At 29.6% G+C, this 18,263-nt stretch overlaps 1 protein-coding gene and 1 long non-coding RNA gene across 2 annotated transcripts; both read right to left on the bottom strand.

Annotated features, from left to right (window-relative positions):
• Positions 1-1,241: 1,241 nt before the first annotated feature.
• LOC8282389 (FT-interacting protein 7) lies at positions 1,242-5,016 on the bottom strand. Its single transcript, XM_002525677.4, has one exon. It carries the CDS (start codon positions 4,670-4,672, stop codon positions 1,448-1,450), a length of 3,225 nt encoding a protein of 1,074 aa, XP_002525723.2. The 5' UTR covers positions 4,673-5,016; the 3' UTR covers positions 1,242-1,447.
• Positions 5,017-9,347: 4,331 nt separating this feature from the next.
• On the bottom strand, positions 9,348-11,882 carry LOC125371306. The gene is made up of 2 exons (XR_007217608.1): positions 10,894-11,882; positions 9,348-9,517 (listed from the first exon to the last, which is right to left on the bottom strand). It is a non-coding gene; the product is annotated as an uncharacterized LOC125371306 (long non-coding RNA).
• Between the last annotated feature and the right edge of the window lie 6,381 nt (positions 11,883-18,263).

Below are 18,263 nucleotides of genomic sequence, written 5' to 3'. Positions count from 1 at the left end.
ATAGTCCTAATATCTTCCATCAACTTCAAAACAAATGAAGCAGCGGAGGTAGTATCAAGACTTGATCTTCCTCGAAAGAAAGACAATAAAGGTGTCAATAAGTGGCAAGGCGGATTGAAATCTACTATAATGTCTGAGAAAGCTTGAATTGAACTGATGGAAGGCTGCTTCTTCTCCAGTTACCTGGAATAAACCTTCAGCCTCATCCTTCCATAGACAAATGGCTTAAAGCTTTTTATTTATTTATTTATATGAATTATAAAAATCATATTATTCAAAAGTTCACTTTATTTTTTGGGTAAATCAAATAAATGTTTTTTAAGAACTTAATACTGAAACACCATTTCTCAAGCCACAAATTCCCATTTTGAGGGACTCAAAACTGGTGCAGGACAGAGACAAATTTAAATTATTTTCTTAAACAAAGTAAAAAAAAAAAAAAAAAAAAGAGCACAGTATTAAAGAGATTTTTAGGTAAACTCAGTCTATTATAATTACATGTTGATACATGATTTCATTTATTAATATAGTTATTATCAATAACAACTCATGATTAAAATCCAACTAATGAAAATATTATAATTAATAAATAAAATTATATATCAGGATGCTAATCTAAAAATTTGTTCCACGTAATAATGCAATTTTTGCAGTTAATCAACAATTCAGCCTATTTTAAAATTATTTGTTAATTCTCCTAGAGGCTGCTGGATTGGACAAATAAATTTAATTTTTTTGAACACAAATGTTGACTTATGATGAGCTGTGATGGGATGTTATTCCAAATCACTATCCAAAGAAATCTACTCAGCATAAAATATACAAGAAAATGTCAAGACATGCACATGGTTTTCACATTCTCTAATTTGTATTATCTCAGTTATAAGAAGAAAAAAATATCACTCTCTTTTCTAATTTTTCTTTCGAATTTGCAACTATTCAATTATTTACTTAATTTTATATTTATGGAGAGTAACCAAAGCAGTGACATTTTTCTGAGATTGATTTAAGAAGATCGATATACAAAAGAAAAAAAAATAATGCATCCTTTAATAAAATTAGAATTGCAATGTTATGACGATCTTATGTAGCAAATAAAATGCATGAAAAGTGAACATTGTAAAGGCAATAATACAGAGCACATGGACCGGCTTCTGGCATTATAATTAATAGATCTTCGACAGCAAATGGACATAAAAGTGTTGCAGTTATCAATCCAGAGAAGAAAAATAACATATATATTCTTTGAATATTTATCCAATATATCTATTTTAGTTCCTAATGCGCAATTTCATTATTACCAACTCTTAAGTCTTGACATATAACACTGCAATTTATTCTTCTACAATTATTTGAAGTGTTTTCTCTTTTTTTTTAGAATACAAACAAGGAAAGAAAATAAAAATAAGCTATAAGGATCCAGATACGTATACATTCTAATCAAAACCTACATAATTCGATCCGATAGTGAAGGAAGCCTCCTGAAGAAGTTCAATGCTGGCGATGGCATTTGATCGCGGAAGATAGGATGGCGGAAATAATAGAATCCAAATGCCATTGCCACCATTTTTGATGGCACCAAGTATAGTATCATTGCCACCGCAAAACACAGCCCTACAAATATCCCTGTCGCCCTTGGATCCCTCCATGTCACTAATGCTTGCACCCTTTCACCTTGCGTCGCCAAATCTCCCAATATCTTTTGCACTCTTACCCCGAGTGTGCGTAACTTATCATACCTTGCTCGCACTGTATCCGCTGATCTACTACTTGGCAGTGTATCAAATTCTTCATCCAGCTCCTCGCGATCCACCGAATCAGCCAATGAGATCTTAGGGTCAAAATGAGGTAGCGGGTCCCTTGATCTAAACCTGTAATTCCAGGCACCGATCGCAAACACGTAAAATGCTAATGTAGGGACAATCAAATCAGGGAACCACACCAGCATCACAAGCAATGCATGCACGAGCAGAGTAGCCGTTGGATTCTTCCACACACGGGTGTCGTCTATCCACCGTACGATGTCCAGCACTCCAGCAATCACATTGATGATTCTAAACCAATTGGCACGTACTTTCCGCATGCTGAAAGCGTGCGAATCCGCATCAAGCATGTAAAGCACAACCTCACGTCGCAGTGGCGGCTCTGATCTCGACAAATGAGTGGCTAAGATCTTCACAGTTGTGCTCCTCAACATTTCTTGCTGGACCACCCCTATTGGGTTTATATGATGCATCAACGGCATTAAAGGTTGGGAGTACACGTGTAAGAAATCCAACGTCGGAGTTGTGCGTACGAATCTTACTGCTATCTCTATCTCGCCCATTTTCTTCACTCCATTGCTGCTCAATAAATTCAATGGATATGAGTTTCTGTACACCTTACCCGTCTCCAGAGTAGATATACGTATTCTTATTTTCCCAATACGAGAATCAGGACGCGTGGCTGTTTTCTCACCGCCTGATGATGATGATGATTCAAACAATCCCCAGCTATCAAAAACGCCAATAGTTAACACAGTAGATGGATCAAAAACCTTCCACGTGTACTGCTCATTCCATTTAGGATCCAGACTATCACATACAGTTCTCGTGCGTACCCATTTCGGACCATATTTGGCTACACAATAACTATCTGTACAACTTTTACCGTCAACTGTTTTCATAGGTAACAAATTCTTGCACGCAATGATACCCAACTCAACCGTGCCGACTGGTGGTTTCCAAAGCTGCCTTGCAGTTGGCCGGTAATCGCTGCATACATTAGCCGTCTCGTCCATTACATGGTACCCGCCATCGAAACATAACTTCAACTGAATTCTGCCTTTGTACGCTACCTTTTCACTCTTAGGATCTTCAAAACTGAACCATCGTGCCGCCACTTTCCTGTCATCAACCCGCCTTTCGACTGCAGCAAGAGGTATTCTGGCAATCCCGATGGTTACATGTCCTTTAGGTTGCCGGTTTTCCAAAGTGAAAATCAAGTGGTCGCTAAAGGGTTCAGCAGCGACGAACAGCAAGTCTTCATTCCACGACGGGTTACCGTTTCGTGTCACAGTAGGTTTCGTCTTTTGGGCTTGGAATCCTAACTGGGCTTTTATTTGAAAAGAGGATTCTTTTATATGGGCCACAGGGATGATATCCTGGGCTTCAAGCACAGTTGCCCTTAAGTACCATAACTTAGGAGAGAGATAAACTTTGGCCCTTGAATTCACATTACCTGCTGTATCTGTTTTCCAAGCATCAGGGAATGCCTCGTCAGCTTGTGTCCCAACCCACGTGGCAAGCATGAGATTTCCAAGCATGACGCTGTTGTGGGTTTCACCTCCTTCCAACATGTACCACTGTGGGGCCAACGGGCTGTCAGGTGGGTCCCGCAAGGGAATTTCCGTGACATCGAAGCAAATCCCACCTAGGAATTTCGCACCTCCTGCTGCCAAGTCATATTGTTTTCTGGGGTCCATAGAAAGTGGGTCCCAAACCGAGACTTCAAGGATGGAGGAGGATTCCGGTGCATCGCGGCCGAATGCGAAAGTTTGATCCCATTCAAAAAACCCAGTCTTTCTTGCTGGTCTAGAGAGAACTCGATTGCCTGAAGCTACGATCTTTACAATTGGATTTCCATTGGTAGGTAGCCCTTTAGCTTTAACTACTCGAACGAATAAGTAATGCATCTTTTCAACCAGATCAAATGATGATCGTTCGATTGAAATACTTTCTTGTGGTTCCAATATGTAGTTTGTTGTTGGGGCTGCTGGTCTTGTGATTGGATGTGGAGCGTTGATTCCTGCTACTTTTATTTCTGGCACTGATCCAGATACTGATGCTGCCATTATTTCTGGTGATGCTGTTGGACTTGGACCCAAATTATTTCCTGTGGGTTCCAAAACAATGTCATCACCATCAGCTTGAGCAGCAGATGGATCCCCTTGACTTTCATTTGCTTCTGACTTTGCCTCTGCTGGTGGCGGTGTCGGTGGTGGTGGTGGAGGATCAGATTCTGGTGGTTTTTCAGCTTGAATAGGAGCTGGTGCATTATCTGCAGGCGGCGCCTCTGCCGCTGGTTCAGCCGGTGGCTCCTCTTTTGGTGGTTCTTTGTTATCAAGCTCTTTTGTGGTCTCTGATTCCGGTGGCTTCTCAGACTTTTCGCCTTCTGCTGGTGCAGTTTCTGATAGCTTCTCTTCCGCTGGTGATGACCCTGCATTTGCGTCAGCCTTTGCTTCCTCTGCCGGGGGTGCTGGTGGAGGTGGAGGAGGTGGTGGTATCGCTTCATCTTGATAATAAATCCTTAACCCGATTTCACCCTGTATCCAACTAAACAAGTACTTCTTCTCCAAAGGGTAATATATCAGAGCCTCTTCACCTTTTCTAACAAACTGGCCTGAACTCAACCTTATTCTTCCAAGATGAACATTTCTTCTGGTTGGGCCATAATTCTTGTCATGACAAACATCGAGTTCAAGAATGTCATCAAACACATTTGACGGCTTGCCCACGTTGAACTCAAGAACTTCATTCCATGTTGGGTTTAGATCACGTATAGCAGTTTGCGTCCGCTTTCTCTGCCCATAGAAGTCGATTGTAACGTATGGACTCGAAGTACCGTGGCCATCTTTGGGTAAAAGATTGCGAGCATCCACAACTTCAACTATTAGTTTCTGATTCTTGGCCATTGGTGTATAGTAGGTAGGTATGGTGTTACATTATGTGAAAGGGTAGGGTAAAGAAGAGTGTTTTGAAGGTCTATAGAAAAGATACGAGTCCATATTAATCAATTGGAGCCCAATTGAAAAAAAATTAAAAAGAAAAGAAAAAGAGAATAGTGGGATATTGGCTGTAAGAGATAAGAAAACAGAAAGTGCTTAACTTGATGAACAAGGGCATCTTTTTTTAAACCAAAAAATCTTGTCTCTCCAAAACAAAATTGATAATCAGTTGCTTTGCTTTGCTTCTTAAGATGGCTACTTTTCCTTTTTCTTTGTTTTCTTTTTAATTTTTTTTTTAAATCTTATACAGACACTGAAGATTCCTTCATTTCATCTTTTGCTTTTTGGCCGACTCCCCTGATCTTATACCAGTTAACCAATATATATATATATATATTTAATACCAAGCAAAAGAGAGTGCTTTTTCGAAAGATGACTAGTCTTTTGTGTCACCGACCGACCTAAGGAGGTTCTGCCACCATATACGTACATAATATTAACCTTCTTTTGAAAATTTGACAAAAGATATATATGACACATTAGCTAGTCACCACTCACCCCAGCAGAAAACACCACTTTTCTCACATTTCAATGAAGGATGGGTGACCTGCTTTGATGGCAACATGTATTGCACTTATTGTTTACTGCCATGCAATGCAAGTGGGTCTACTGTTTGTAAGCCCGAAGAGGTTAAGTAGTAATATATTTATCTACAAAAAAAAAGGTTAACTAATAATATTAAGACAAAACTTTCTCCCTGAGAATCTAAAATCACTCGATTCGCGACTGATAATCCATCAACAGTTAGTGCTGCCAACGCCTAAAATTAGGTTTATTGATCTTGTACTTAAGGTTCCTATTATATATAACGAAGTTTAATATAATCGGAATATTGCTTACTGAAATGTGAAATTACATGTTCAAGTCTTGAAAAAATGGACGTGCTAGCATTGAATTATAATTTGGTTTATTTCTATCACCACCATGTAACAGGATACACTTCCTCATTTTAATGGTGGTTATTAATAATAAAATAAAGTCTGCTTTGTAAAGAACAAATGTTACCATACAAAAGCCTTTCCTGCAATATATATTACTCGTACATAATAACATACCGCGTATGAAATAAAGAGGCAACTGACAGGTTAAGTGAGGACGATGACTATTTTCTTTTGCCTTTTCTTCTTTGTCAAAGGCAGAAGAAGAAGAGAGGTCATGGTGGGGGCAATAGAGTTAAAAAAAAAGAAATAGCTATAATGGAGGACTGACCAAAACTGTGTAATTGTGAATGTAAATATATACATTGTAGTAATCACTACAACTTAATATAGTTTTTTAATTAATTTCTTTTGGTTCAAGTCCTAAAGAGTTATTATAAAATTGACTTCACCACACTTCAAAAGGCTCAAAAAGAAGAAAAAAAAGAAGGGATATGGTGTGTCATTCACTAAGCTTTGATTTAAAAGGAAAAGTATGAAAAAAGAGGTGTGAAATGAAATAAAATGGGTCGGAATGGCAATAAGTAGAGTAATATATTATAGTTTTATTTATATTTTAAAAAATATTTTTTTATTTATATTCGAGCTGTATTTATATGGATAATAAATATTAAATCCATTTATATATCTATAAAGTTTTAGGTAATTCATAGATAACTTATTACCTAAATAGTTACTAAAATACAATAAATTTCTTATATGATAATATTATTGTGTCTAAAAAATATTAATTTTTATAGAATTTATTTATTTAGCAATAAATATTTTATTAATTTAAAAATTTATATTTAATTATTAATATATTTTTTATCAAGATTCATGTATAAATTATAAATTAAAAAATATGGTTAAAAGTTAGTGTACACATACATAAACTTATCATTTATATACATAAACAATAGAGGTTATATACATATAGGTTAAATAAATTTATTATTTTATGCATCAAGCAAGATTATTTATTTAGTAAATCAACTCGAGTGGGATTGAAAGACTTTATTATTTAGTTGAGGCTATTAATTTATTAATAATTTATTTATGAAAATCATTATTATTATAATATATATATATATAAGAAATCTGAGTAAACCAAAATATTAAGAACATTTTTTACTTATAATTTCATTTAACTAATTAATATATAATATATTAAAATAAGGTACATTAAAATAAAATAAAAAAGAAAAAATAATAAAATATCAAAGAAAAATTGAATATTTAGAGAGTTTGTCTAATTTTCAAAATACAACAAATAAAATAATTTAAATTAATAAATTCAATTAGAAAATTATTAATATTCTACATATATATATATATATGTGTGTGTGTGTGTGTGTGTGTGTGTGTGTGTGTATAAGATATGTGCATAGATATAGGTAGGATAATGTACTATTTGTCCTCTATCCATACTCAATGTAATGTTTTCATTTAAGTTATCCCGTATCTATTTTCAAGTCAATTTAGGAATTATTCAATTTGATTGGGTAGGATTCAGATGGATACCCATGAATAATTGGGTAGGATTCGGATGGATACCCATGAATAAATTACAAATTACCATCGTGAAAACGAGCAAGTTGGATGGTAAGAACTCTAAAACACAATCTTATATCAACTGTCTTTTTCTTTCTTGGATCAAATTATACATATATTTATAATGATTGTGAAGAAAAGTAATGACTGTTTTCATTTTCTATGCCAAGCTTTAATACTTGCATGCTCTAACAATATATGTCCACCTCTATTAGAATCTGGATAAGCTCAACTCATTTAGGAGAATTTTAATTTGGTGTTATGAGAAACCACAATCATAGGGTCGACTAATCCAAAACCTTAAAGTATTAGGTTAACAGATTCTTTCCACTTATATATTACTGGCTTAGCTTACAAAATTATCTAATGTGGGATTCAAACTCATATTTGCTATCCCAACAATCTCTTCCTCGAGTGAGAGATTTACTCATTTGCAAGAGAGTCTGCTACGCTCTTGAGTACATAAGGAGTTCACTTACTCTATTGAATTTTTCTTTCCACCATCACCAAGAACCCTTTTTGTTCTATTCACTGGAAAACTCATCTACCTCTTCCATTTATGCATGGCTACTCTTCTTAGTTCTTAAGAGTCGCTTCTGCTCTTTCATATCCACATGGGCATAGCTGCCACGGCATCAACAGCCATATCTTTAGCTCCTTACTCACGACTATAAGCGAACCACGACCCATTTTTTCAGAAGAGTCCGAGGAAAACCTTTATTGGCTTTTGAGAGTTTAATTCTTTTTATTATAACGAAGCCTCGCTACTTGCTTAAATCTAATAATAAGTGTAATTTTATTTTTATATATAATAATAAACTAAAAATATAAAATTTTGATCAGTTTTAAACATTTCAATAAGTTTTCTAATATAGACCAAAATAATATTTTTTTCAAAATATGATTTTCTTAATTATTTTTCAAATAAAATTAAATAATATAATATAAATTATTCTTCTGAATTTTTTTTAAAGAAAAATAACATTTTTTTAGCAAAAACATAATTATTTTCCCCAAAATAAACAAGCCGAAAATGATACGTTTTGCTTTCTCCCCAGAAGATAAAAGACCGAGGATCAAAGACATAGTTAAAGAATATTGGGCTGGGAGTTGGAGGATATATTGCCATATGGTTTTGATAAAGTCTTCTATGAATTATTATTCCAGATTCTTGAAGACTTAGTGATTAATTTACTGATATGAGAAACTTTAATATAAGTATATATGAAAGAGGTATCATATAAAAGCTATTATTCTCATTATAAAAAATAATCTTTCTATTAATGTTTGAATGTTTTTCCTATGTAAGACTGACATGGTTGATGGGTTGGATATATACCTGATTTTCTTTTTATTACATTGTTGATATATAGTATTCCCTGTCTCTTTGAAATCATTTTGAGTTAACAACAATTAATTAGTGACTATCTACCAATTTCAGAAATCTAATTCAGTGGGATCACTCTCCTTTGAAATATTATTGAGTTGATAACAGTTAATTAAAGACTAGCAGTGTCAGAAATCTAATTTAGTGGAAAACCCTATGTTTATAAAATCAATTCATAATGACATATAGTGCTCACTCTCCCTTTTAAATATTATTGAGCTGAAAACAATTAATTAGAGACTGTTAATTTCAAAAATTTGATTGAGTGGGATCGTGTGATTAAAAAGCCAGTTAATTGTAATTACATATAGAGAATAAATAATTTTAAATCCATAATTAAAGAAGACTAGAGAATTATATTTTATTAAGTTAAACTGTTGTCGGTAGCTGATAGTTGAATTGTCATTAGCTTCTCTATCTGCTAAACACTCTCTAAACATCTTTTATTTTTTTTCTTCTAAATTTAGCCATACTTACTGCGGTTATAAAACTTTAAAAATTGATTCGATCCGGTTAATAATAACAAAGAGTCAATTAATCAATGATAAACGCATGCATTATTGAAAGCTCGATTAAGCTTTTTCCTAAAGGTTTAAAGTTTTTATGAAACAAGAAAATATATGTTTAAGAACATGTTTCTTATACATTAGGCATGCACCTTTAGAAATGATTTAATGCATGTTAAGCACAAGAAGTAAACATGAAATGATAATACTCGAAGAGCAAATCTAATATAGCAAACGCTCAGATTACCCTTAGTTCAGAAAGAAAATTTTCAAAGCTTAAAGAACTACCACTTACTGAATCACCTGCACTACATGTAAATAACCGCTGAATAAGTAATACATATCCAATTAAACAATGAAAATATGATAAATTCTCTTCGTCGATTCGCTAAACAAGTTCAAGAAACAGCTAAAAAAATTAAGCAGTGCTCCAGCAAAGAATATCCCGTTAAATTTGTCACAAATATAATGCTGGAAAAAGAAATGAAAAAAAGAAAAGGGGAAGAAGAAGAAGAAGAAAGAGTATAGACTGAAGTATTATCTTATTATATAGTCTGATATTAAGCTATATTTACACAAATAATTTCCCCTCCAACATATTTATCCAATCATATCTTGTCATGTCTGTTAAATTAAGACCTCCTTATAGCAAATCTGATCGCTTAATCATCTCTATAAAAATGACAGGTTACGATGACTGTATGATGTGATTACTAACTGGAAAACAAGTAAATGATAAATAAATTTTCAAGTTTCACTTAAGAGAGCCAAACCCTAAAAGGCCAATTAAGGACCTGTTTATGACAAGAAAGGATAGAAAGGCAATCCAATTATTGTAACGAAACATACAATAATTATACACAGCAGAACATAATGAATTCTGTTGATGCTTCAAAACATAATTATAGGTATTACAAATCTATAGAAAAAGAAATACCCAACTCCTGGATATGGTTTATGTGGTGCAAAACAATTGGACGTATGTACAATATGGGGTTACTGTATGTTACAAACTTTTAAAATGGAATTATTTGTTGAATACGGATTATTTTAAATTTGTTTGATGGTACAAAAGTGGACTATTCTAAACCCACACTGCACCAGAAGAAAAAAAAAAGTTCTGCTGCTAGGGTTTTTATATCTTTGAGATCCATATTATAACTCAGTATCTAGCATATTGATGAGGGTATTAGAAAGAAGGAAAATGGCATGGGATTAAGGGTTTTAGAGGCAAAGAACAGTAGGCATTATTAAGAAATGACATCATATATCTGGTAAAAACATTATTGGTATTATGTCTTACATTGTTTGTCTTCGAATCTCTAAAGTATCATTGCTATAATAGAAAAATACTGCTCTTGTTTGGAGGTAGATATATACACACTCACTCACATGCATACAAATAGAGTCCAATTTCTTTCTGAAACTCATAAAGCCTAGGAGAATATTGAGAAGATTAAGAAACTATAATTTAGTAACATCTTATCGAACACAATTAGTGAATAAACAGACAAGTTGGGTGTGTGTGTGTGTGTATAAATATAATAGCTAGCATGGTAGGATATGAAAAATATAATGTTTTCCTGCGGAAATTTCAGTAAGATTTAAAATAAAAAAATTCATAAAACTTTGTGCCACAGAGGCAGATAGTTCATGTTTTAAAGCTAAAACAATTTACATGTACAATTTTTTCATGATAAAACTGAACTCGTTATGATAGAAGAAACAACAATCAGAAAGATTGATAAGAGATAAGTACAATACCGTGGATATGATATGGTGTTGGTATCTTTATATCTGAGTATGGAAAAGCTTGGTGTAAGGAATGAAGCCTGGTCCGAGATCAGGCTGTTGGTACTATCATCTTTCAAGATCAAAACGTAAAAGAAATGGAAAAAAAAAAAAGAAGGACATGGACAAGACTGCAAATTTAATTTCAATATCTCTCTCTTTCTTGATCCCTCTCTTAAACTCACGCTTAAAGAAGATATGTAATAAGAAGTAAAAGGATCTTGAATCTTCCTTTGTTTAGTCTCTCTCGTATTCACACATTAAAAAAGGAAAAACACAAGATTGAAGAGGGAGAGGATCTTGAAACTACTCAAGAAAATCTTCCTTCTTCAGCCTTTTCTTTTTTGATGGAACAATAAAACTAAAACAGGTAGTAGTCTAGAACAAGAAAACCCCTATTTTGATATATAAATACAAAGAAAACAGTATACTAACAAGGATCTTGGATCAAACTTCATTCCAAACACACCTTTTCCTTCTTCCAAGGATTCTTCACTCTATGTTTCTCATGATTCAACAATCAAAGAAAACCCAAGGCTGCAAAGTACTCAAGTTCTCACTCTTTTTCTTCCTCTTGAATACACAAAAGAAAGAAAAAGCACTGATTATAAAATGATATAAATATAGGTGAGACAAAGGGACTAAAATGGAGGTAAAAGAAAAGATTAAAAATAAATTAAAAAATAAAGAGGTAAATGTGGAAAAGCACATGAATGACAGGTCATTGTAAGAATTAAATAATGAAAAGGCTGTTAGGTTTTGGAAGGATGATGTTGTCTTCTTCTATAAGGCTTTTTTCTTTTTATATTAAGGAGAGAAAGAGAGTGGTTGTGGAGGCTTTTACAGTCTATTATGTACATGTATATGTCTGTAGAAAATATATAAATAGAACTTTAGCACTGAAAATAAAGAGGAGAGAGGACCAAACAGAAGCATGAGAGAAAAGACATGGGCCTCCACAATTGCTGTTACTCAAGTGTAATAAGATTATGGTTATTTCTTTGGTGGTCTCTCAAGATACAGGAAAAGAAAAGCCTTAACAACAACAATCAAAGATATGTCCATCATCAACTGAAAAAAAAAAAAAAGGAAAAAAGAAAAGAAAAGAAAAAAGTGTCACCAGTACCGCCCAGACCAGAGCATGATATCAGCACTTATTATGTTATCAAAGGTTTATTTCATTTTTTTTTCTAATGAGCTTTGGATCTGAATGGGTGCTATAAAGACACATCTAATATTATATTAAAAACAATATGTACTGCAGCAGTAAAGGTTTAGGGTATATAACTGTAGTTGAATGGTTAATTATAAGCTCGTGAGCATCATATTTACATTTTTATAACCTTTCTTCCATAAAGAATATGTACGATAAACATTTGTACATAGAGAAAAACACCAGAGAGAGAGAGAGAGTACAGCAAGCACACCAGACATGGCAAAAAGTAATGCTATACAAGGAATCCCATTAGCAATATATAAAATCAATTAGACCATAATTTCCAATAGTTTGAGGTTGATTTTGTGCTGATCCTGCACATTTTTCTATTTCTACTTTCTCTCAAGGATTTCTTTAATTCATGTTGATGATATGCTGTACTGCCAGGGATGCCATTCTTCTCCAATTAGAAGGTCTTTTTTATATGTGAAAATTCCCAGATATTCTATAAACAAACATGATAGTACATGATTTAATTTTAGGGCAATCCTCCGATTCGTCTCGTATAAAAAAGAAAAGAAATTGAAGCAAATGTAATTTGAAGATATGAAATATATAGCAATTAAGATGTAGATATTAGCTACCATCATGCATGCTGATGCTACCACTTAGGAAAAAGGCTAACCATTTTCTTGCAAGGTGCAGTCATGTGTGTGTGTGTATATATATATAAACCTTAGCATAGTGGACAGGCTTGAAATAATATTATAATCCTTAATGTCTTCACACATTGTAATCCTACCCTAATCCTTAAAATCCTTATAGATTCAGTATAATCAGTGCATTGTTTAGATAGTATGATTAATTTAGGTCACTAAACATTTACTTGTAGCTAGGTTTTGATCTTATATATTAGCTGTCCTGATTTTAAGTAATGAGGAATTTCCCATTTTAATATGTTACAAATATTAAATGGAGGCCTCTAATAATTGAGTGTAATTAATCTGCCTAATTGGATTTTTCACGAATTGCACTCGATCGAGCATGCATGTGAGACTTGTAACATCAGTCAGTTTATTTGTTTATAGTTATTGCTGTTATTTGATTGTTTCTTAGTTTTTACTTTTTTTTTTTTTTTATAATTTAGAAATTCAGAATAATTATTTTACTCCTGCCATTCTATTATAGCTGTCACTTTTTAGTAATTCACCATAATTAAGAAATCATTTAATAAAATTAATTATAGAAAAAAAAAACTCGCTAAATCATATTAGTTTACCCTTCTATAGATATTTTAAAATTTATTACACTTATTTCAATATAAAAATAAAATAAAAAAATTACTGTTGCATTGGATATATAAAATTGACAGATAATTGAAATTTTTTTATTTAAAAAAGTAACAGTTATGATAGAGTAATTATTCTAATATAAGGATAAAATAAAAAATAAAAAATTAATATTACACTGACAGATAATTGAAATTTTTTATTTAAGAAAATAACAGTTATAATAGAATGGAAAGTATTTGATTTTTCTGAATTATGAAAATTTATTTCCTGTATTTTAATAAACAAAATAATTAACAATAAGTATTATTTGTTTATTTTATTTTAAATAAAATAACATATTATATAAATTTATGCTCATAAATTTGTATTAATTTGTAAATTTAACACTTTAACTTTTCATTTGATTTAATGGGTATTTAAGTTTTTTTCTTTTTTAACGTCTAAACACTTTTGACATTTAATTTAATCAAATACATACTTAAAATTTATTTTTTTATAATATTTAAACACATTCGTGTAAAATGTAGATGTATCGAATAAAAGTGTGTATTAAAATGTGTAGAAATATTAATAAATAAATAAATTTAAGTGTGTTAAATTACATGTATCAAAAATTAAAATTTTAAACTAATAGTATTAAAAATTCAGCAAAAGCATTAACACCAAACATGGATGATAAATGAATTTGCATTAACATTAATAACTTGAAGATATGATAAGTCTTGTCCATGACACATAATTGACACCAAAGAAGATCACATCAATATAAAATTATGGAGTTTTATTTTTTTATTTTTTTCATTTGTTTCTCCTCTACTCCCCAAAACTCCTATTCTTCATGGGGTTATCACATCAGGACGATTGTTCATCCTTTTTTCACTTTCTTTCAAGTACTCAACCTTCTCTTCCTTTCCTAATGCTCATATGGGTCCACTACATTTCTAATCTATCTCTTCTTTTTCTTTTTCTAATTCTTGCTTGTACATTTTGCATCCTTCAAGTAAGCAAAGCTAAAAAAGATGGGTTAGGAGATCTTATTGTTCACATGATTTTTGACTGATCATGTCCCCATTTTTGTCCCAAAGGAAGTGAAGACCTATGGCTACTTGTGTGGGTCATCCCCACTTTCTCTCCTATTGGAAACATACATGATTATTTCCTTACGTGGGTCCTTTAAAACTCTTTGCAGCTGCCTCGTCAGACCTTCCACATTTTAAGCCACAAACCCTTTTTCTTTTCTTTTTGTCTTTTAACATGAAAACAACTTCATTGATAAATAAAAAAAGGTGTACAGACTTCATAGGTAACTTTTTTAAAATATTTTAAAATTAATAAAAATATTATTTTTATTATATAAATTTTTTTAAAAATTACTGTTTTATTAACTTTTTTTTAAAATTTACCGGGTGGTTATTTTTCAGTTGCTTTTGATTGTTCTGTATATTTTTTTATTAAAAAAATCAAAAAAATAACTAAAATTATAACTTTAAAAACAATAAAAATTATATTTTTAATATTTTAGTACAATAAATATAAAAAATAAAAAATAACATAATATTTGATAAAAAAGATATATTTTTCCAAATTAGTATAGACACAAAACTTATATATAACAGATCTCCAAATATATTATACCTGAGCCACAAACCCTTCTACTGACATCTTTTTGCCATATTTTCTAGTGGGTTCATACACAAGGTAAATCCAGACCTTCTTTCTTATCAATGGCAATTTCAGAACTAATTATTAACATAATTGAGTTTTGAGGATTTTTCGAATTTTTGTTTAAATAAATGTTACTTTACCAATAATCAACATCTAATCATATTTAAAAGAAAAAGGACAATCGAGTTCAAAAGTAAGTTGAAATGAATATGAAATTGGTACATGTTAGGATATGAGAAATTTGATATAAACTATGAAAACTATGCAAAAATTCGTATCAATTTGTTTATAAATATGAATTAATTGATCTTAGGCTATAATATCTCCGGTGATAAATGTAAATGTTCAGTTTTCTCTCATTCAAATTTCACTTAACAACATTCTATAAAGCCATATCGATCATGTAGAGTCTCAGTAAAAAAAAAAAAATGCAGTTTTGATGTGGTTATATAATAATTTATTAAAATATTAAATATTAATTAAATAAAATAAAAATATTATAATATTAAATATAATAAAATAAAATTATTAAATACTTATTAAAATGAAATAATAATTAAATATAATAAAAAAATTAGTGATTATATAATGCCACTATTTTAATATATATTATTATGTTGTTTTTGTTAGAATTTATAATAGTTAAGTTTTAAAAATTATTAAAATAAAATAATAATTTTAAGTGTTTATTAAAATAAAATAAAAGCTAAATACAATTATTTTCTTATAATATAATAAATTTATAATTAAAATAAGATATTTCAAAATAAAAAATTAAATAAAAATATTATCAATAATTATACATTAACACAAGCAAATTTCTAGTAGATATATATTCTAACTTTACCAAAATCTCATATTTGAATTCCATCTTCCCTATGTAACTCAAGAAAATTAAATTTAGAATAAATTAATTTTTAAATAATAATCTATCAAAATATTTTTATTACACTCTTTATATATATATATATATATTAAATTTCTTTATTTAATTTTCATTTATAAAACTCTAATTAATTTTTTAATATAAAATAGATAATTAATTTGACTTTTCATATTTAAAGTGTCAAGCCTCATTTTTATTTTGAGTTTAATAAAATGTATTAAAAATTAAAATATAAAATGTCTATTAAAAATATTTTCTTATTATAAAGGTGATACTCTTCAATATAAACAGCATTATTAAAAGTGCTTTTGTATTAAAAGTGCTTCTGTATCCATTCGCTTGAAAATAACAACAAAAATAAAGATAACATCAATACCTCTTCAAATTTATGGGTTTGACCTTTTTATTTTAAAGGAAATTACACAAATATTGGAAATGGTCAACATTCTATCCAAAATACGGTGTCCCAAAATTTATTATAAAAATACTAAAATTTTGAAAATAATATAAAAAATATCTGATTTTTTGAAGCAAAGTATAAAACCTAAAAGACAAAAATAAATCAACATAAATTCACTAGATCAAATAAAAGACAAATAGATTGATGAAACTTTACTTCTAAAATCAGTTTTAAGATTAAATCTATAACTATATTAAAAGAATTAGAAAAAATGTTAATTTCGAATCTTTAAAATAAAATTAAAAATCTTATAAAGTAGCTTTATTTTTCTTTAAATTTTTATTTTTTGGTCAAATTACAGCCAATATTGATGAAATTGACACATTTATAGGAGTTTCAAAGATGATTAACCAACATACTGGAAAGACATATTTAACATGATAAAAATAAATAAAAATATTAGTTTATGGAAAAAATAAATTAAAAAATAATATAATTGAAGATAAACTATAACATAATAAAAAATAAATCAAAAAATAATACTTCAAAATAAAAATGTTAATTTTTTATAAAATACACCTAAAATAAACAACAAAAAAACCAAATACGAACTAAAACAAAGACAAAAAATAACATATTAGAAAGTAAACCATAGTATAATAAAAAATAAATCAACAATATTAATTTATTGTAAAATAAACTAAAAATATTAAATTGTTAAAAAAATAAAATAAAAACAACATTACTTAAAGTTAAATTATAGCATAATAAAAAAATTAAAAATAAACTAAAATTTGTATATTTTAAAATAAAAATATTATTTTATAGCAAAAGATAAAATATATCGATGAAATTTTACTTCCAAAAACTAATTTTAAAGCCAAAATCGATAACTTTATTAAAAAAATAAAAAAAATATTAGTTTCGAATCTTTAAAACAAAATTATCAGTCTCACAAAGTAGTTTTGTTTTTCTTCAAATTTTTATTTGTTTTGATCAAATTACAACTAACATTGATAATTCGAGTTGATTTCAAAAAATTAAATCTGAAAAAAAGAAATAAAACACAACACCAAAAATAATATTGATATGTTATAGAAAGGAAAAAATCAAAAGTAAATCAAAACTTAATATACTGAAAAAAATATATCTAACATAATAAAAATTAAACTAAAAAAATTGATACTTTAATAATAATATTGATTTGGTGTAAAGTAGATCTAAAATAAACCAAACATAAACTAAAAAAAATAACATATTGGAAGGTAAATTATATCATTGATAGAAAGAAAATAAACTAAAAATATTAATTTATTTTAAAAATAAATCAAAAATACTAAATTATTACAAAAATAAACTAAAAAACAACATACTTGAAAGTAAATTATAGTATAATAAAAAATAAACTAAAATTTATATATTTTAAAATAAAAATATTATTTTACAACAAAAGATAAATTAAATATAAATAAAAAATAAAAAAACAATAAAAATAAAAGGTAACGTGCATATGGCACGTCAAATTATTCCACCATCTAATGATGCAAATGACATAATAAAAAGACAAATAACATATATATAAAATACTATACTAAAAACATTTAAAAAATATCACACACCGCATACATGCAAAAATAAAAATTCTTTTTTATTTTTTTTTTGTCTTATGCTATTCTTTATTTTTAACTCATTTTTCAATTTTTCTTCTTTTGTTTTCCTTCTTCAATTATACTTTTGTCCCTTTTTTTCCTTCAAAACTAAAAATTCATTTTCCATTTTTCCTCAAAAGATAGATTCATTTCATCATTTTTTTTATTTATAAAAATATTACATAGTATGCATGCAAAAAAAAAATATCCTTTTTTTCTTTGCCACACACTACCAATTGCTAACAACTCAATTTCTTATTCTCTTATTTAATATATTTTAAAATTATTTAATTCT

This window comes from Ricinus communis, chromosome 10 (assembly GCF_019578655.1).
Source record: "Ricinus communis isolate WT05 ecotype wild-type chromosome 10, ASM1957865v1, whole genome shotgun sequence".
Lineage (NCBI taxonomy): Eukaryota > Viridiplantae > Streptophyta > Magnoliopsida > Malpighiales > Euphorbiaceae > Ricinus > Ricinus communis.
The sequence above is the reverse complement of the archived record's forward strand: the minus strand, read 5'-3'. Positions and strand labels throughout refer to the sequence as shown.

Bases quoted from the DNA above. Each gene is read 5' to 3' on its own strand.
- LOC8282389 (XM_002525677.4), bottom strand. From the start codon at position 4,672: ATGGCCAAGAATCAGAAACTAATAGTTGAAGTTGTGGATGCTCGCAAT.